Below are 21,537 nucleotides of genomic sequence, written 5' to 3'. Positions count from 1 at the left end.
CTCCATGGCGCCGACTAACGCTGTCTTCGCCTTCCATTAGACGCGCTTGCGCTGTGCGGTCATCTGTTCTGTTGAATGGGGCCGCTCTGGCGTGCTATCGCCACCGAGGTCTTCTGCGCATGCGCAGACCAGCTCTCCGGCGCGAGCACGCCAGAGCGGCCCCATTCATCAGAACAGAAGACCGCACAGCGCAAGCGCGTCTAATGGAAGGAGCAGGCAGCTTTAGTCGGCGCCATGGAGACGGGGACGCCAGCACTGGAGGGGTAAGTGTATAACTTGGGTATGGCTCATATTTAATGCACGATGTATATTACAAAGTATAACCCCACTTGCTGCCACGGGACAACCCCTTTAACCCCAGAAGTTACAATAAGCAGACAACTGGGTAATTTCATGCCAAACTGGCACTAAGTACATACAGTGCAAGTTTTGAGGACCACTGGGTTCCAAAGTAAAGGACGCAAAACCCAAAAGTTTACCAAATTCTTGTGAAGAGAAGGCGGACAATTTTACAGGGGAGGCCTATTTTGGCAGTAGGGAAAGGATAAAGGTCCTTTTAATAAGATTTTGGCCTAGCTGTTTTATAGGGGAGAGTGGGACACATCCCAGTAGAAGGGGGTCTTGTGTCCTTATTTTACAGGGAAGAGGGGGCCACATACATCTGAACACTCACATAATACTCGATGGAAGATACAACAATGCTATTATTTCCATATATCCCATTGAGAATAATGAATAGTGTACATAGAGGTGCCCCAACTCCCTGGTGCCAACAGGAAAAACAGGACCTCCGCTCTTGAGGTTGGTGTGCATTCCACCACTGGGAACTATCCCATCAATATGACAATGGGGGAGAACCCCTTTGAAGGGCACCAGTCATCTGAACACCCCGGTGGCAGCCATGTATGAGAATTTATTAATGAACTCAGCACAGATTAATAACAAGAGTTTGTTCTTCATGGATATTAACCAGCTAGCCATGCCTCAAAATAACCAAAGAAAGTATACTCGCTTGTCTTCTCCTACGGTAAAAGCATGCACCGACTCCCGGCAGTGGAAGTCAGGTGATCACTGCAGCCAATCAGAGGCCACAATATCACCATTCAGAACGCCTTGCATCATGGTGCTCAAGACATGAGCGCTGATGCCAGAATGGGCGGTGAGGCTTTGGCCTCTGATTGTCTGCAGTGGTCATCTGACTTTTGCTGTTGGGAGCCGGTACACATCTTCCCCTGGGGAGGAGAGACAGGAGTATACTTTTCTTTGGTTATTTTGATTCATGGCCAGCTGGTTAAAATTTTTTCAAAAACTTGGACAACCCCTCTAGCATTCTGTATTGTACATTGCAGTTTGGTTCACACGATGGCTGCCGGACGGTGGACAGATCACAGGCGCGCTCTATGTGTGATTTAGGTAATCAGTCTTAACAGACTTGTGTCGATGGGACAGGACACAAGAGGCCTTCACTGGGTCAGCTCCCACGTACAGCCCGAGTGCCTTTATGTGCTGACGGATACTCTGAAAAATATCTTCCGACAAACTTTCCACGCTGGAATAGCGAACCTTCTCCAGGTCAAAGATGTCTTTAAGGAAGTGCAGGAGATGATCCTATAAATAAGAGACCAAAAAGAAAATCAGTCTGAAAGTGGATTACTAAATCTAGTATGATAAATAAGATGGACGGATGGATGAATGGGCAGATATTGGATGGATGGATATTGGATGGATAGATATTAGTTAGATGATGGATGGATAGATAGATCGATATGTATTGGATCGATAGATAGATATGAGCGGAGTGGATGGATAGACGTTCTTCATAAAATTAAGTACCATTTTGTCAGTCATACTCTTTTCTGAGAAAGCGGGGTGACAAAAGGCACCATTACACTTTCACTGGGTGCCGTCACCCAGCTTTCCAGGGATACTGAATAACATAGCTACCCAGATTTACGGCACAGCAATAGGCATGTACTTCTGCACACATTTAGAGACCCAAGAAAATCCTATATAGAGGCTTATAGGGCTGTCGTGTCGTCACCCACCTTTTCCAGAGACAGATAAAACTATGAAAAGTAATGTTTTTAAGAACCTGAGAAAAGGAAAACTCTGCATTATATCTACAGCTGAGCAAGTAAGAGTGCAAACTTGTGTCACTACCTTATAACTGCAGCACACCTCATGTAGGGCATTTTTGGGTGCAAGGAACCCCCAGGCCAAAACTGGACATATCTCCTCACAGACGGCATAAAAATGAGCAAAAAATCCATCAGGTGACTGAAATGGAGAAAACCAAGTCACGGTCATTGATGATAGCGGTATAAACACACTACAGATAACAGACATACAATTCTATCACTTTGGTAAAGGTTGCAGGAAGGTGCATAGATACCAGGACAGTAAAGGCACCCACAGATAAACGGTGCACCTGTCATCTTGTTCTAGTGTTCTCAGTAGAGACAATCGCCTGAGGTGGCCACGTTCCTTGGGCACAGCTACCAGTTGGTGTCTTAGGGGCGCCCCCTGAATACGTGCCCTCACCGATCCCCTTGCTCTGTGATCTCTTTGTATAGAAGGAGACAATAATGGGGGTTGTAGGTTTGGGAAGCCAATACTTGTGTTTATTGGGGCTGTAGCTCCTGTTTATACATACACACAGAGGTGGCAAACTTCAACTGCACGCGTTTCACGAAGTCCCCACCAAGTAAATATCACAACTCAAACTGGAAACAGCATTTATCAGAAACCCTTTCAGGGCCGGTCAGGTGTAATTTGTGGCTCTCATTTCCTGCCTGGGGACATAAAATCCTTATTCACCGCAGAATCCAAGTGTTCTTTGAGGTTCTCCAGTTACCATAATTCTACATCACACATGGGAGACGGCTGCTATGTATACGGACTCAGAATACTGTTAAAGGGGATGTCCTGTCCTCAGGATCTCTCACGAGTAGTTGATCTGTGGGGTCCGCAGCTCGGGATCCCTGCTGATCAGCTGTTCACCGGGCTGCTGTCAATGTGGGCAGCACTGAACACATATAGCGCTGTCAATGCTGCTGAGCGCTGGATTGGCATTATATTGACGGACAGCGCTGTCTGCACTAACGGCAACTGGGAGTACAGCTGATCAGCGGAGAAGAACGTCAGACCTCCAAGATCAACTATTGATGGCCTATCTTGAGGATGGGTCATCAATACTAAAGGTGTCGGAAGACTGGACTGGGACTGCACAGAGTGTAGTGGAGAAGAGCACTCCTGAGCCTCAAATGGCGCAGTGGGACCACTGGGTTGGTGGAAGCTGTGACCCCCGCTCATCAGCTTGTAAGTGAGGTCAGCCTCTAGATGTGCACAGAAAAGAAGGGGTTCAAGACAGTTCGTTAGCAGACCTGCTATAGGAGATAATGCTCATACTACGGACGTTGTGCACATTTCTGGTTCTCAAACCCAGTTTATGGACTGCATTATTTAAAGTGTACACAGGATCCAGCCCCTCTAAAAGGCTATGTTGGGGTGGTAAACACAGAAGTGAAGCTGTGCATGGTATCTGTATTTCTTTGAGACAGTATCACTAATAATCAGGTGTTACTGATATGGTTCACAGAGTATAATTGTTACTACAGAATATTCATAATCAGTTACTACTCCTGTGTTCTATAGAGTTCATGCCACGGTAGACCGAGCCACGGGGCTGGAACAGGGACGTACGATTGCTTAATCATGATCGTTACCTTACCTCATTCATTCCTATTTTGTACAAACACTGTGCATTTTAATAACTCCGTCTGCTGCATCATATTCTCAATCCTGTGTCGCTCTAGCTCCACCCAGGACAGCTTCTGGAAACCCGTCCTAGGACAGGAGAATGCATAGCTAGTCCAGATGAAGGAGGTGGGACCCAAAGTGGACCTTCAAGGCATGTTTACCCGTCGTGGAAATGCTACGGAATTTCCGCATCAGAAACAGAATCAAAGTTTTGATTTGAAATTAGCTGCATTTCCACAGCTGAAAACTGTGCTGTCAGCGCTCCCCGACATCCGATGGTCTGTAGTGAGTGCAGAGCCGCTTGTCAAGTGATGTGGAAGTGGGATCACCTGACCAGGGGTGCTGAGCCCATTATAGTCCGCAATCGTGGAATTTTTCGCTGAGGAAATTCTTCAGCGATTACGTGACGTGTAAATATACCCTAATTCTTCACTGTTCTTTCAGGTCAGACTCACAGGACCGAACAGCGTGGCATTAGGCCCCGCCCCTGCCTGTAGTCCCACCCCTTCTGGTTTAGAGATGCATTCTTCCTTCCCAAGATGGGTTACCACAGGACACACGGACGGTGGCCATTTTGTTGAATTCGTAGACAATCCCTTTAAGATGCCAATTATACAGTTAGAGTTGAGCTGGAAAAGGGGATCAAGTCACATGCCAAATCAGAGTATGCCTCCATACATAATCGGAGGCATATGGGTACAATGGAGGGGTTATGCAGCTAAACGGAACCCTAATGTGAACGAGTCAGAACTCCACAGCAAGTGGAGAGAAGACAAACTTTAGGTTTACTATCCCTTTAAGTGTCAGCTGACCGCTATGATAGTCAGCAACAGGCAGGTGATACAGGAGGCTGACGGAGACACAACAGATGGGTCACAGGTAGCAACTGAAAACAATGATACGAGGGACTGCGGATGGCGATTGGCAGTACGCCGTGGGGAGAACGTGGTCCTCTATATAAATAAGGAGATTTACCTACAAGGAACTAAGACCCGGCGTGAGCGGCACAGAAGTCACACAGTATAAGGGGCGTTCACACGGAGCCGATTTGCTGCAGATTTTCATTGCAGATCTGCAGCAGATTTCATCCCTTCAATTGAAATCAGATTGAAAGGGTGAAATATGCAGCAGATCAGCTCTGTGTGAACGTTCCCCAAGGGCAAGTAACAGGAATTTCACCTTAAAACTCTGTGGCCTCTTGCTGCTTTTCTGCACAGATCCGTGGACAGACTTTGCCCTGTCAATAGGCAAAATTCCCGTGCGGAATTGCGAGTTGGAAAATATTCTGACTTGACACTTCTTGATGTAGAAACACAATTTTCCGAGTCAGAATTCCGTTCGCAGATTTTGCCCACTGAAAGGACAAATTCCGTGCACAGATCCACGCCAAAAAAATTGCAGCAGAAAGCTGTAGATTTGGATGTCATTTTTGAGGTGGATTTGCCGCCGAAAAGTCTACGACAGGGAAATTCTGCCGTGCGGACCCACGCTAAGGCTGCATTCACATGGCGCGGTTTCGATATGATCCAAACGGCATTGAAAAAAAGTGCAATATTGCTGCATTTGTGAAAAAAAAAAGCTGCAAAATTGTACGCGTTTTCTCCGATGCGGTTTTCACCACATCCAAACAGCGCTGCGGGAATGCATCCTAATGGTCGCTGATGTAATGGCTTAATGTGTTGCAATAAATGCTACAAGAAGCCCCTAAAGTGCGTTCAATGGTCCAATCCCGCAGCGAGAAGACCGTGTGCGAGAAGCATCGCTGAGCCGGCCGCTTACCTTCAACGCTTGTCTTTTTTGCTCAAGAACCGACCAGCAGCTGGAGGCGACGGCCTGCGGACAAGAAGAGCGACACGGACAACTGATGTAACAACCGAGCAAGCGATAAACCCAATAACACTCAGGCTGTATTCACACCAGACGGTTGGGACGCAGCAAAAAAACGGCACTGTTTTACTGAAAAATACTGCATATGAAACCAACCTTTAGGCCTCGCTCACACTGCGCCACTTTAGCATTCTTTTGTTCACTCTTTAAAATGTGCCCCTTTCCCCTTGGAATCCCCTACATAGTCACAGCCCACTGAGGCCAGTGATTGGCTGGGTGGTCACATGAGTGATGAACAGTGATGACCACTGCAGCTGATTCTGGATGACTGCTGACTCGGACGAATTAGCAGTTACTCGAAAAGACCGATGCGCTCTCGAGCATCAGCCTAAGGCCTCATGTCCACGGGGAAAATCAGGCCCGCCGCGGATTCTTCATGCAGAATCCCGCAGCGGGTCCCTCCTGCCCCGCGGACATGAGCGCTTAAAATAAGAATTTAAAAGAATTAACTAACCCGCAGCGGACCGGGCACCTCTTCTCTTCCTCACGGCCGGATCTTCTTTCTTCGGCCGGCGGATGTATTCGGCACGCCGGCAGCGTGCCGCGCGCATGCGCCGGGCACATCTGCCGAGCCGAAACAAGAAGATCTGGCCGTGAGGAAGAGAAGACCTGCCCGGCCCGCTGCGGGTGAGTTATTCTTATTTTAGGTCTCCCACGGATCCGGACGGCTTCCATAGGCTTCAATAAAAGCTTGCGGGAGCCGTCCCTGCGGGAGACCCGCACCTAAATGGAGCATGTCGCGTTTTTTTACATGCTCCATTTTTTAAAATTCCTTTTTATTGACGATCCGCGGGTATTTATCTACCCGCGGGTGGTCAATGCATCCCTATGGGGTGCGGATTCGCGGGCGGGCGAGTTAAAATCCACTGCGGATTTTAATTCTTCTTTTGCCCGCGGACATGAGGCCTTAAACGAGCGTGCTCGCTCATCTCTAGTTGCAACCCAATCGATGATACTTTTCTATATGCTTATTCACAATCTCAACGCAGTTGTCAACTCTTCGATTTCCCAGGAGGCCGTGCACAACATCTTTACATGCCTCCCGTGCTGCTTTCTCACGACCCTGAAGAACTTGGTCAAAGTTTTATCTTTATGTGCATTTTGTTATTGTAATATATATCAATTCTAAGATTTAAGCATTAAGGTATCCGATGTACATTTTAGGCATTTAGCTATCTTACTTTTGTTTATTTAATGATCTCACTCCTCTAACCTTGTGGATCGGAGTAAAGGTACATATATTTAACTTAAATGGGCGATATCTCAGAGCCAACGCAAAGTTTTCCATGTCATTTTCGTTTCTTCCAAGATGAAATGATTAAGAAATACCTATTTTGAAGTCGGAAGGACTTTCACTGTTGACCATTGTTACCTGCATACGCCGTTAATGTCATCCTAATAATAGCGACTCACTTTTTCTTTGAAGGAGGGGTTCAGCCAGTGGTTCTTCACGACATTCTGGATCACTAACGGCGGGTTTTCCAAATCTTCAAAAGAATCCATCACGATGAAGTCCAAGAAGACGTCGTAAAAATTCACATTCCTCACCTGCAGGACGGACGCAGAAAACCCGGTCAGTTCGTGCAAATACACAGAGGTCAATGAAGATCCGCTGTGTGAATTACCCCGCGTGCAAACAGCTCGTCTTCCATGGTGGGCCAGGAGTCAGGATTGGCCAGAAAGCCCATCAGCTCGTCATAAGCCACTTCAAACCTCCTGGGATTCTACAAATGACAGCAGAACATAACGGGGCAGATTACTAATCCAGTCTAATAGATGCAGACAGTCGTGGGCCGAAGGACGGCAGCCATAGTGCAGGTTGTACCAGGATAGCGCAAATCACACTGGACATCTAATGGACACCTATCCGTGTGCGCTTCAGTCTACACGGACCTCACAGTTGCATGCGGTATTCTTGCCTGCAAAAACGGAGAATAGGAGCTGCAATGAGCTGCAGCTTCATAGGCTGTAACGTGTCCGTGTGCTGTATGTGAATATGCAGACCACACGCGGCCTGAAAATACGGCCATATGCCCGAAGCCTTAATACGCCACAGACTGATAACGCACATGCAAATCAGCGATTTTAAATGCGAATGCAAATCTGCATTGTGAGAGAAAAACGACTCGCCATACGCATGAAAACTGCATGATGTTTCAATAGGAGAAATAATATAAATCACATTAAACTCGCATTGAAAAAAAAAATTGCATCAGAATTTTTTTTTATTCTTATTCCATAGGAAATAATGGGCGATGTCACCCAAAATACACGACGTGCCGCGCTCTTCCCATCCCACAGAGCCTGTGCGAGAGAAAAATTGCACATGTAAATAATATGTTACTACAACGTGTGAGTTCTGGGCGTCTCACAATTGCACGGAACTCGCGCTTTTGTCTCATCTGTGTAAATGTGACCCAATTCAGCGCATCTCTAGACTGTCTACTCTGACTTCATACCTCCTGTCAGCGGGCTTCGTTTTACAACCGTTTTTGTGTCAAAATTTGGAGACATTAAGGTTCATAAGGCAACATTTAGATCCCACCTTTCAACTGCAAAGCCACACCCCTTTGTCAAACACTGAAAAAAGTGTCTAACACACATTATAAATGTGGTGCAAAGCATGCAAGACAATTTTCTGGTGCAATTTGCACAAAAAAAGGTGTAATTTTCAATAGTAAATCTGCCACATTAAATGTGGATTTTCGGTTACATGAAGAACACGTCTGTTCATTTGTTCTCAAATTCACCGCCCCCCCCCCCCCCCCCACACATTTGAAGACATAGTGATGTCATCTGCTGATTACAGTGAGGTCACTAGTCTGCACTGAGCTTGCAGGCTCCTAAAATAGCTGCCTTCAGGTTACCGTAAATATCCGCCTTCCCACACAATTTTATGCTTAAGTGCCAAAACCTGTGTTTGTTAATTTCAGGTGCAAAAATTCTGCCTACCTGCAGCCACCACTAGGGGGAACTCCCTTCAGGCAGAGCCATTATCAATGTATATTTCAGAATTATGCATGGAGCTCCCTCTAGTGGTGGCTGCAGGCAGGCAGAATTTTATAATTTAGAGAGGTTTCTGGATCAGGGATATTGATGACTTGTCCACAGAAAAGGGCATCAATATCCGATCAGTGGAGGTCTACCACCCGAGACACCTGCTGATCAGCTGTTTGAAGAGGCTGCAGGCTCTTCACTGCACATACCCATTCATTTTGTAGCCTAAGTACTGGGCAAAGCAGCTCAATCCCATTCACTTAGTTGGAACTGAGCTGCCCGTAGGCCATGTGAGTTTGCTTTGGCGCAAACCGAAGAGAAAGAGGAGGAAGAAGAAGATGGGGCATAAGGAAGGAAAGAAGATGGGGCAGAAGGAAGGAAAGAAGATGGGGCAGAAGGAAGGAAAGAAGATGGGGCAGAAGGAAGGAAAGAAGAGGAGGAGGAGGGAGGAAGAAGGGGAACAAGAAGCAGAAGAAAGAAGGGGTGGAGTAGGAAAAAAACGAACGTGGAAAAAAGGAGAAGGCGAATGAAAAGTAGTTGGTGAGGAAGAAGAAAAAAAACTGAATATTTTCTTTCCTTTTTCCCCTCCTCCCTCTTTCCTTCATTTTATTCTTTAACTTTACCATTAAAACCAGCTCAGAGGTACTTAGATACCCTCCTAGATGACCGTAGAGTATCATATAGGGCTTTTACGGTTCTTAAACAATGTTATACACCAGTTCAGTTTGAACTCATTCGGAGTAAAACAAACTTTTTGCCGAGATTCAATGAACCGGCCAAACCGAACTTTTGAAAAGTTCACTCATCCCCACTATTGACATTGCTGATTTTGAGACACCACATGCCTTGTGCCTCCCTCCGAGGCCTTCCCCCCGTACTCAGTAACACGGGCCGCTCACTTCTGTACCTTTTTGGCCTTGATAATCAGAGGCGATAAGATTCTTCTTCCAATGTTCATCAAAAATTCTCGATTTTCAACTTGCGAAAGTATCATCTGCAAAAGGAAACGGCAGAATCAGCCGGGCAGAGATCCAGTGTGACCTCGTTATATGGGGTGAGCCAGTGCGATAAATCAGAGGTGTCAGGGGCGGCCATCCTAATATCACCGCTAATGAGGATAGCAAACGCTCTGGAGCGGGTAAGTGCCACATAAATCACCCGTCCTGCACTCGCATGAACCCAGCCTTCTCATAAGCAGCAGCCACAGCAATCACTAGCGAAGCGTTGGTCCGATGTTGGCCAAGCATGGCCGGGGTGGGAACACCGCACTATAAGAGGTGGCCGGGAATACAGAAACAGCCGAGTCGGCTTCACTATACTGTTTCCAAAACGTCCATAGAAGTCAATGAGAGCTGAGAAAACAGCACAGAGAGGTACACCGTTCTTGTAACTGGGGGTTATAGTAACGGTGCGGCTCGCTGTGCGGTAGTATAACGAAGCCCACTCAGCCATTTCTGTAATCCCGGCCACCTTGTACAGCCAGAACAGAAGACAGATGTGAGACTTGCACTTAGGACTTTTATGGCATATCCAAGTCTGAGAGGGGACACCCCTTTAATTAAAGGTCTCTTCCATTGTTCGTGTAAAACACTTTTACCCCTTATCAAAAAGAAAATGTAAACCCAGTTTTGGTCGATGACTTGTAGCTCTACATCTTATGAAGTGTTACTCACCTGAATGTCCTCATTCCAGGGATCCCTCAGTCTTCCCTAAGAGGACACCGCCAAAACTTGTGCTGCCATGACCCCCCGAGCAACACTGGCATCGGCCACCTGGCAGGCTGCACCGGAAGAACTACTACTGCCAACCACTGCAGTTACCAGCTAAAGCACTGGCTGTGCCATCTGCCCAGTGGCTGATGCCAGTGCTGCTCGCGGGTCAAGTAATAATGGACAGCAACGGACTGGTAGAGGAAAAGAAGTCAACTGGCGCAAAACTGAAGTTTCATTCTTAGTCCATATAAAAACAATTGTACAGGGCACTGCCTCCCCCAAATACTGTAAAATACTCTGTGCTGCTACTAACAGATGGACGGGTCACTGCCTCTCCACAAGGTCGGCACACTCCTTCCTTCCTGCAATGTCTATGTAGAGGGGTATTCTGGAAACCATGTTTTTCCTCATGTTTTCACCCATTCACTGGATAGGAGGTCTAAGCATTGGGACCCCCACTGATCGTGAGAACAGAAGACCAGTTGGAATCCAGGTGAACAGAGCGGAGGTCGTGCGGACACATCACCAAGGTTTCACTTTCACGGTGATGTGTCCGCACGACCTCCGTCTCCAGAATCCCCCTTCAAGTCTGGAAGCTGCAGGGTGAAGACGAAGAATGAAAAACTAGAAAAGCTCTTCAGCCGTCCATAAACTCTACAGAAAATGTAAAAAGCTGAGCAGAAGTTTACCTGAAAGGCCCGACGGATGCAGTGAAGCTTCGCAAGAAAATCGCTGTCCCCTCCGCACTCCAACAAGTCAGTCCTAAAGAATCAACATGCATCAGATATCACACAGATGACGACGCAGAGAAGCGCTGAACACGTGTACGCCGCTTACCTGAGCGCTCTGCAGTGTATCCTCCCCTCCTCCGCCAGTAACATGGCCTCCTCGTACAGAGGACACCGGTAGAGGGTCTGCAGACCGTCGCTCCTGCTCATCTCTCCGCGCTCGGCAAGCTGTGAGGAGCAGAACACATCGTATTAGTACAGCGAGGGCTGAAGAAAATCATACATGTGGGGTAAACCCGGGATGGAAGAGAGCTACAATACTCCGTATAGCAAAAAAAGTATTCCCATGCATCCCAGCCCAGCGGAAGCCAAAAGGACATCATTAAGCGAAGACGCGGGTACCCGCAGCGTAACTGCAATGTTAATTGTGGAAGGGGTGCTGGTCGGACGGCTTCCATTGACTTCAAAGTTAGCCGACCATGCGGATTCTGCACAAAAATAGAATATGTTGCGATTTTAAACCCACTCGCAAAAATCACAATTGCCATCTACTCATCTGAACGGACATGCGAATGTTCTATTTTTTTTAATAGGCACAAAATACCCCACTTGTGTGAAGCCGGTCTAAGGCCTCCCTTACACAGGCGTTTTTCAATGCCGCATTTCCTACAGCTTCAGCAGCGCTGGCATGCGTGTTGGCAGCATTTTGGCGGTGTTTTCAGTGACACCACCGTTCCTTACTCCGTCTGATGTCCGACAGATAACTAGGCCTACAGTCCTAGTTATCTGTAGGACTCCGCTCCTGGACACAGGATGACACCGAACCTACAGTCCTAGTCCTAGTTATTTGTAGGACTCCGCTCCTGGACACAGGATAACACCGGGCCTACAGTCCTAGTTATCTGTATGACTCCCCTCCTGGACACACACACTCCAGGACACAGGATGACACCGGGCCTACAGTCCTAGTTACCTGTAGGACTCCGCTCCTGGACACAGGATGACACCGGGCCTACGGTCCTAGTTATCTGTAGGACTCCGCTCCTGGACACATACTCTGAAGGAGGACACAACACTCCACTGACACTCACTTTCAGACGACTTCAGGACACTGCACGGTGGACGCCTCTCTCTCTCGCTCTGCTAGGGTCCTGGAACTAGGGTATCAGGGTAGCTCTCTTCCTCTTCCATTCTTCACCACAGGAGGGTTGAAGAACCCCCATGTAGCCGACACTCTCCCTCCACACTCAACCGTTGAAGCAATGGAACTCCCTCACTCTCACCTTACACTCATATTATATACCCACATGACAGGACAATTAGTTACAATTTCCAGACATTCACAGACATTAACCTCTTACATGCTGCAGCTGCGTAATACACAACTAAAGACAAGACAATTTGTACAGAGAATCCACATTAAAGGCATGACATGTATGACCGTTACGGAGGGGCAACGTGTTTTTTGGGCCATTACATTGCCATCAAGAGATGCTCTGTCGGGGATGACAACTGCCCAGAAGCCTGCCTGTAGTGCCGGACAGCAGCAGGAGGGACCCTGACGGCGCCTGCTAGTTGAGTATTGCTTTTTTTTTTCTCTTATCATCTAGTGTAGCTAGGGATGATTTTTAGGTAGGGTTTAAATTTCACAGCCCCACCCTGAAAATCAGGGTGCGTTCAACGCTGCTTAAAACGCAGTACCAGGTTGTGCCGCATTTTAAGCAGCACTGAAACCACTGCCCATTCATTTCAAAAGGCGACGTATGGCTGAAAACGGCCCAAAATAGAACATGCATCGCTTTGAAAACGCTGGGTTTTGACGCTGGTCTGAGCAGCCCCATTGAAATGAATGGGAGCATTGTACAGCTTTAGGGCAGCGCTAAACACTATAGAAAAACACCTGTGAGGAAGGCCTAATACTGACTGAAGGATATTAGATCCAACAGCGTTTAGACAGGCAGATCCATTGTTGACTTGTTAATAATGAATGTGAAACACGGAACGATCAGTGTAGAAAGAGAAGTCAACGAACCAACGATGATTTTCATGTCGGCAGAAAATGAACGACGAGCGAGAAGCACATTTAGACCAAACTATCAATCACTTTTGCTCGTTTAAAGGGGTTTTGTCATTTAAAAAAAAAAAAAAAACACTATCTAAACTTACCTATTCCTTCCCTGTCTGTCTCCTTATCACAAAGTATAGCATTTTTCTTTTTTAGTGACAGAACCCCTTTAAGCATCTAAAAGCACCCTTTGACTCTCACACTGCGCTTAAGGCCTCCTGCACACGGGCGGGTTAGACCCCGAAAGCGGGATTCCCGCAGCGGAGTTTGACCCAGTGCCAGACTGGTGACCCCTGCTTACCTGTCCGGAGCCTTCTCCTCTGCTGCCAATGTGCCGGGCAGCACATGTGCAGTACAGAGGACGCCGAGCTGTCACTATGGAGAGGACGTGGCCTCCTCTGCTGCGAATGTGCCGGCCGGAGCATGCGCAGTTGAGAGGACTCCTCGCCGTTACTATGGCGATGATGCGGCTCCTGCAGCCATTCTGCAACGATGATTGGGGAATGGCCATGGGACAGACAGCTTCCACTGACTTCAATAGCAGCCGGTTGTGCGTTGCCCGCAGGAAATCGCAGCATGCTGTGGGCTGGATTTGCTGCGAAATCCAGAGGCGGAATCCCACTTCAGATTTTGCAATGCAAATCCGCCCGCGTGCAGGAGGCCTTACAGAGTCTATCGGGGGCTTCAACCGGAAAGACTTCCTGATGAAAACCTGACAGAAGCCACTATATAAGTATAGAGTAAGATCCATCACACGTGGCCTCCCACGGGGTAGCATCCATCACACATATGGGGTAAACACCGGATGTCTTTCTATGGCAGAGAGCTGCAATACTCCACATAGCAAAAAAATGTATCCCAGCCCAGCGGAAGCCAAAAGGACGCATCCCCTCCACTGGGTTAACAGAGGACTAGAGATACTTTTTACGTAAATGCCGGGGCTTCCCAGGGATACAGCAGGGGGCGCCGCTAGACACGGTGTGAATGCAGCAGTTCTTGAAGTGAAGAGATCCAGCTGCTCGATTGGTTGCTAGGGGCAACAAGGACACTCTTAGGCTGAATGAGGTATGGGTCCGAGAAACTTGGACTGATATCACACTCTTAAACTTGAGATTCTGGGTACGAGCGCAATGCATTTTTGCTTAACATATATCCCATCTATGCACGCACTTTCAAGGCCTCATGTCCACAGTGACAGACCCGCAGCGGGAGTCCTGCATGCGGATCCGCGCCCCCTAGGGATGCATTGGACACACGCAGGTAGTTAAATACCTGCGGATGTCATTTTCCCTTGAGGCGCGGATTGCGTGTGCGGGAAATCACCCGCAGCATGCTCCATTTTAGTGCAGGTCTCCCGCAGGCTTCTATTGAAGCCTACGGAAGCCGTCCGGATCCGCGGCACACCCGCAGCTGATTTCCTGCTTTTCGTGGGAGAGCAGGAGTTCAAAAAAAAAAAAAAGGAGTGCACGGCGCATGCGCGCGGCACGCTTCCAGCGTCTCGAGCGCATCCGCCGGGCCACAGAAAGAAGATCCGGTCGCGACGGAGGGAAGAGCCGCAGCGTCCGGACCGGTAAGTAAATCTTTTTAGGCCTCATGTCCGCGGGAAAGGAGGGACCCGCTGCGGGATTCTGCATGAAGAATCCACGGCGGGCCTGATTTTCCCCGTGGACATGAGGCCCAATGGCTTCAATAGCAAAAAACACATCGCACATGAAAATCATACAGCAAGCGCGATAAGATTGTTTAATAAGATCCCATAGGAAATAATGGGGAGTCACCCAAAAATAAGACATGCAGCGATTTTTAAATCTCACAACATTGCTGCGAGAGAAAAATCACTTCTGTGAATAAACGGACTAAAATCCATGCGTTGTTTTCACGCACAAATTCCGTCCATATCGCCATCGGACAGAACGCGCCGTGTGAGCGCACCCGGACAGTTAATTATAAATGAAGAGCAATAAGTTTTGTGATGCATAATTTGATGTCCAAATGGGTCCTGTAGGGTTACGTGTTTCCCCTGGCTAATATGGAGGCCGTGTAAACCAAGTCCTATATATACGGTGTATGTATATGTCCTGTCCCAATCCTGGATGTGTAGCCCTCTGATGGAGCCAGGGTGCTGTATAACGCGTCAGGATGGCCCCGCTGCACGGTTCCCCAACGTCCGCTGTCCTTCATCCCTCCGGCATACACACTCAGGGAGTCAGTTGTCGTTGAGCCGGCAGTCATCTAGGTCTAGACCGGCTTGGCTGTGCATGAGCCTCCATGGCTGTTCCTCAGCAGATCCTTGCTTTGGTTCAGCCCCGGACCGGATGTTCAGATCTGATATACTGCAGATACTATGTGGGTAACTTCAGCCCGGATCGCAGGGGAAGATCCTACTCTTAAATATACTGTACTGACTTGTGATCTACAGTAGATCCAATCTGCCCATCTCCATCATACAATAATCCCAGCCCCGGATGTACCCGACCCGCGCCCCAGATCACCACATTCTTAAGATGGTATCCAAGAAAATTGGACAACCTAACCAAGTTTGGCTCATATTGACTATAGGACGTTATATTTTGTTCACAGGCCAAAAACAGGGTGACTGCTATTTAAGGTTATTAGTTCTTAAATACAGGACCGGACTTTAGTGCGTCGGCTCCTTATAAAACAGTGAACCATTGGGCGGGGGTCGAGCCGTTGATACCCCATTCAGCCTTCATCTTTACCAGGCATTTGGGCCGGGGTCTCCTGATCATCTCCGGTTATGGGCGGTCAGCACACGTCACCCAAGTGTCCTTTAACACGGCACAAAGCGTTCAAGCGAGCGATTCGTTGAGTCAATCATTGGTCTGTGATGGGTAATGTCTACACTGAACAATGAATACGTACGCACTGCGGTACGGATGAGACGGAAGAACGCGCACGCGGAAATATGCAATTGGTTGAAGAAAGAAGCACAAAGCTCTACTATTGGCTGTTAAAGCATCAGATGATTGAAATTACATCATGACACGCGATACAGGAAGCTCAGAAAAGCTGCGAGGAATCATTTGCGTCACGATCTCCTACAGAAAACCAAGTGCCGCCTTATTGCTAGCCACGTGTTGTCTGTACCCCCCTCTATACCCTCCTACCTCAGCCATGTCTATTCTCCAACTGTCAAATGCAACTGGCACCCGGCTCCAACAGACTGTAGCATGCGCTGTTATACAGACCATAATAGGCTCCAACAGACCGTAGCATGCGCTGTTATACAGACCATAATAGGCTCCAACAGACCGTAGCATGCGCTCTTATATAGACCATAATAGGCTCCAACAGACCGTAGCATGCGCTGTTATATAGACCATAATAGGCACCAACAGACCGTAGCATGCGCTGTTATATAGAGCATTATAGGATCCAACAGACCGTAGCATGCGCTGTTATATAGACCATAATAGGCTCCAACAGACCGTAGCATGCGCTGTTATATAGACCATAATAGGCTCCAACAGACCGTAGCATGCGCTCTTATATAGACCATAATAGGCTCCAACAGACCGTAGCATGCGCTCTTATATAGACCATAATAGGCACCAACAGACCGTAGCATGCGCTGTTATATAGACCATAATAGGCACCAACAGACCGTAGCATGCGCTGTTATACAGACCATAATAGGCACCAACAGACCGTAGCATGCGCTGTTATACAGACCATAATAGGCTCCAACAGACCGTAGCATGCGCTGTTATATAGACCATAATAGGATCCAACAGACCGTAGCATGCGCCGTTATATAGACCATAATAGGCTCCAACAGACCATAGCATGCGCTCTTATATAGACCATAATAGGCTCCAACTGACCGTAGCATGCGCCGTTATATAGACCATAATAGGCTCCAACAGATCATAGCATGCGCTCTTATATAGACCATAATAGGCTCCAACAGACCGTAGCATGCGCTGTTATACAGACCATAATAGGCACCAACACACCGTAGCATGCACTGTTATACAGACCATAATAGGCTGCAACAGACCGTAGCATGCGCTCTTATACAGACCATTATAGGCTCCAACAGAGCGTAGCATGCGCTGTTATATAGACCATAATAAGCTCCAACAGACCGTAGCATGCACTGTTATATAGACCATAATAGGCGCCAACAGACTGTAGCATGCGCTGTTATACAGACCATAATAGGCTCCAACAGACCATAGCATGCACTGTTATATAGACCATAATAGGCGCCAACAGACTGTAGCATGCGCTGTTATACAGACCATAATAGGCTCCAACAGACCATAGCATGCGCTGTTATATAGACCATAATAGGCTACAACAGACCGTAGCATGCGCTGTTATATAGACCATAATAGGCTCCAACAGACCGTAGCATGCGCTGTTATACAGACCAAAATGGGCTGTAACAGACCGTAGCATGCACTGGTATACAGACCATAATAGGCTGCAACAGACCGTAGCATGCGCTGTTATACAGACCATAATAGGCTCCAACAGACCGTAGCATACGCTGGTATACAGACCATAATAGGCTCCAACAGACCGTAGCATGCGCTGTTATACAGACCATAATGGGCTGCAACAGACCGTAGCATGCGCTGTTATACAGACCATAATAGGCTCCAACAGACCGTAGCATGCGCTGGTATACAGACTATAATAGGCTCCAACAGACCGTAGCATGCGCTGTTATACAGACCATAATAGGCTGCACAGTGCCATATATTGTATAGTGGTAGTATCTGGTACAGCAGCTCAATCCTCCCCCTCCCTGCAATCTGATATTGAGGACCTTTCCTGAGGATGTTTCATCATTATCTTAATCTCAGAAAACCCCTTTAACCCTTTCCAATCCACTGTCTGGTGTCTAAAGACATTATGATTTAAGGTTGTACAGCTCCGATGTTGAAAGACGTCTGTCGGGGTTCTCTTACTGTATATTGCCAGCCTCTCTGCTGTCGGAGCCTATCCAACGTGTCACCTCATGCAGTACTGGCTTTAGCCAGCATATAGCGCCGTTGTATAACGGCAGAAAAAAAGTAAGTCCCCTAGGAAAACCAGGATACAAATTGGATTGGAAAGGGTTAAAGAAGTCGAATGACAGCGAGTCGCCAACAAAATTACACACTTTTTTTGGCTCATGTTTCTATTCAGCCCTAGCCTTAAGTGTGTCGTGGTGGTTCCCATAAACTCAGGGTGCAGACTGATGCTTTGCGTCTCCTGCAGCAAAATGGGCATTAGTCAGGCAATAACAACTAATAATGGGGATCTTATCAGATAGACAACCGCCACCCCGCACAACCAGCACATCATCAAAGGCCCCATCACATATGTAGCGGCTGTTCAAACTAGACAACCCCTATTAACATAACACTATAGACAATTGATTTGATGTTGTCTCCCTGAACCTATGGTATAATTGTACTGGCTCAAAACACATATTTACCTAACCTGACCATCAGCTAAACTGTCCTTTACCTGCACAAGCAAGTAAGCTGTATTCTGCAAAAATCTGAAGTAAAGTTTGTCAGTCACTGCCTGTTCCCAGTCATTGAGGTTCTCAAGTTTAACCGTGTGTGGACTCTCTTTATTTCTACCGCCGAAGAGTCATCGGTGTGAAGGAACGATGTCGTCACGACAACTTCAACAGTGCTCTACGCACCTATACAGGTACCCACTACCCAACATTGCCTGGGAGAGGCCTAGCGGTGCGTTGGCCGAGGTTGCATGCATCCCTCCGGGGAGGAGTCTGCTAGAGCCAGCGTGACAAGTGCCATCTCTACCCCGCCAGCTCCTCAGCATGGGCCTTGAGTCTCGGTCGCTGCAGGATCCCCTTGTTTGGCGTCACGAACAGGACAGAAATGCCTCTGTGCCACATCTACGTACTTGCAATACCGCAAAGAATCAAGAAAATTCCTTCCGGCGAATTTGGAGAAAAAGGTAAGTCTCCGTGTCAAGCTTCCACCATGTCTTCAACTACCTTACAAGAAAAAGCCTCTCCAGTTGTAGTTTTAAGAAAATACTATGCAGTAAGAGATGACCTGATAATGATGATATCGGATCATGTGCAATTACTGGGCTTTGTTACAGAGCCCCATATGAGCCCTGCCTTCTTCCTTCACAAGGTGATCCCGCTAGGAAGTTGCCACCAAAAGTCTCCCGCCAAGAATCTCCTGCCTTGGCTATCCACAAAGTAGGGGGAAGGACTACCCCCACCAAAGTGCTTTGATGCGAAACTCAGGACCACCACCAAGAGGAGGCGTCCAATGAAAAAAGAGCCACTGGATCTTTCGAGACAGAACACCTTCAGCCAACCACCTGTCAAGATGCTGCTTCCTCTTAGAGAAACCCAGGGCGCCCGGCACTTACAAGGTGTGCCCGCGAAATATCTGCCACCATGGTATTTTTGGGGGGACGAGCTAGAATTTTCGGAGCTGGCCATCCTATTGTCCTTTACGCTTTCTCCGCTACCGAAGACTCCAGCTGAGGAGGCCCTGAAGAGGAAAATCATCTGGCTTGGGACTTTGCAAACAGCCAGGCCAAGAAAGACCCCACAGCCTATTTGGGCAGAAAGGACTGCTACACTGACACCCACCCAGCAGATTGGCCCCTACCCAGAGGGACCCATGATTCTGCCTTGGATTGTTATGCACAAAGGGAATCTGGTGGCCTGGTTGGGAATTCCTCTAGGGTTGCGTCCCTTTGTCAGGGACTTTGAGGACCCTGTGATCAAAGTCCTATTCCATTCCCGTGAACATCTCCATGCATGGAGGGAGCTACAGAAGCCCCATATGGGACCGTCGGAGTAGTTACTAGGACCTAATCCATCACAGCCATCATCGGCCGACCAGACCACGGTGAGGAGAGTACGAGACCCAGACAGCTCTGTATCAGCAGTGTTGCTAGGCATCAGTTCATGGTCAAGCTTGCCCACACCTACCAGCTGGTCCACAGACTCTGAGATGGTCGAGTTAATCCCTGCTTCCAGCAAGATGTATCCAAGGAATGGTTTCCAGTTTTAAAAAGACACTCTTTGCGTAAAAGACATTTTCCCCAGTTAAACCCCCTTAATATATAAGGGCTGCAAACTTATGTTTCATAGCCAGATGTTAGGTTTTCATTATTTCCTATGGAAAATGTTTAGTTAACATTAGTTTAAGATAATTTGCAGGAGGAGGAAAAAGTTAAGTAATCGCTTAGACTTGAAAATGTATGACTGGAGGTTTCTGTTCCCCATGTTGCGCCTTTTATTCCAAGTGTCTGTCTACCGTCCTAGTCTGTCTCAGTAGGCGGGGTATCCTTTTCACCTCATTTCTTTAGTCCCAGATCGGGGGTTATTGACTTAAGCTACCACCCGTCACGGTGTCATTTTTCAGAGAAACAGATGGTCATTCCACTTGTTTTTTTTTTACCAGTCACCCTTCTCCATTTTGTAGTATTGCATCAGTGATGTATTCTCTCTTTTGCCAGAGGAAGTGATGTTCATTCCACTTGCCTCATATCTTTTGTAATGCCTTACTCAGAAAGTGACATTCCTAAGGTAGTCTCAGAACACCAGAATGGGTTAATCTTATGTATAAAGTAACCGGAGGGTAGGAGCTATGTTTATAGGTTTCACCTTGCACACTGTGACTGTGTAGTGGTCCTAGAGATGAACTGGAGTAGTACACTGAGATATCCCTTTCACGATACACTCTGTTTTAGAGGAGAGGGGTTGGCTTATTTTAAGTAGGGAGGAACTGTAGTGGCCTGAAACACATATCTGGCCTTTCCATACTTGGCATACATGTCATGTCTCATGTGGATGCACTGTGCAAAGTGTCCTGTCTGCTGTTATATACAAGTATATTGTGATATCTGGTATCTCAATGTCCTTCCATATGTCGTCTTCAGGGGAATAGTCTATTTCCGTGGGTAGTCTGGAGAGAGTGTCGGCATTTGCGTTACTTTTTCCAGTAAGATATTTGATTTGGAAAGTGAAATTTGCTAAGCAGGAAAGCCATCTCTGTTCTAACGCTCCTGGTCTGGTTCGGCTGAATTTAGGTGGGCAACTGGATTGTTATAAGTGTAGGCAGTGAGGGTTGCAGCAGCTAGATAGTCTTTGTATTTCTGTGACGGCCCAGACTAATGCGAGTAGTTCTAATTTAAAGGAACTATAATTCTGGTCCTTTCTTCCAGATCCTTTTAGCAAGCGGCTGGCATTTGCAACCTACTCTCTCCTTGCCTTCCTGCACTTGACTAAGTACTGTGCCTAGACCTCTGAAACTGGCATCTGTATAAAAGTTAAAGGGGAGTGCGTAATCCGGATAAGCAAGAATGGGAGGAGTCGTCAACCTCTCCTTTAGTGTCTGAAAGGCCTGCTCTTGCTCTTCTTCCCAATTAA

The 21,537-nt window shown here is 47.5% G+C and overlaps 1 protein-coding gene across 2 annotated transcripts in view; it reads right to left on the bottom strand.

Moving 5' to 3' along the window:
- Positions 1-304: 304 nt before the first annotated feature.
- Positions 305-21,537, bottom strand: part of MIGA1 (mitoguardin 1) — a 60,290-nt gene continuing 39,057 nt past the window's right edge. The window contains exons 8-15 of one of the 2 annotated variants that reach the window (XM_066597814.1): positions 11,193-11,311; positions 11,045-11,117; positions 9,551-9,637; positions 7,272-7,370; positions 7,060-7,194; positions 5,539-5,592; positions 2,161-2,277; positions 305-1,608 (exon numbers count right to left, since the gene is read on the bottom strand). In XM_066597814.1, coding sequence (XP_066453911.1) covers positions 1,399-1,608; positions 2,161-2,277; positions 5,539-5,592; positions 7,060-7,194; positions 7,272-7,370; positions 9,551-9,637; positions 11,045-11,117; positions 11,193-11,311 — 894 coding nt within the window. In that variant the 3' untranslated portion in view covers positions 305-1,398. The remainder of the gene's footprint in view (positions 1,609-2,160; positions 2,278-5,538; positions 5,593-7,059; positions 7,195-7,271; positions 7,371-9,550; positions 9,638-11,044; positions 11,118-11,192; positions 11,312-21,537) is intronic. The other variant, XM_066597815.1, reaches the window with a different exon arrangement.

This window comes from Eleutherodactylus coqui, chromosome 3, assembly GCF_035609145.1.
Source record: "Eleutherodactylus coqui strain aEleCoq1 chromosome 3, aEleCoq1.hap1, whole genome shotgun sequence".
Taxonomy (NCBI): domain Eukaryota; kingdom Metazoa; phylum Chordata; class Amphibia; order Anura; family Eleutherodactylidae; genus Eleutherodactylus; species Eleutherodactylus coqui.
Note: the sequence above shows the minus strand (reverse complement) of the source record. Positions and strands in the feature narration are given on the sequence as shown.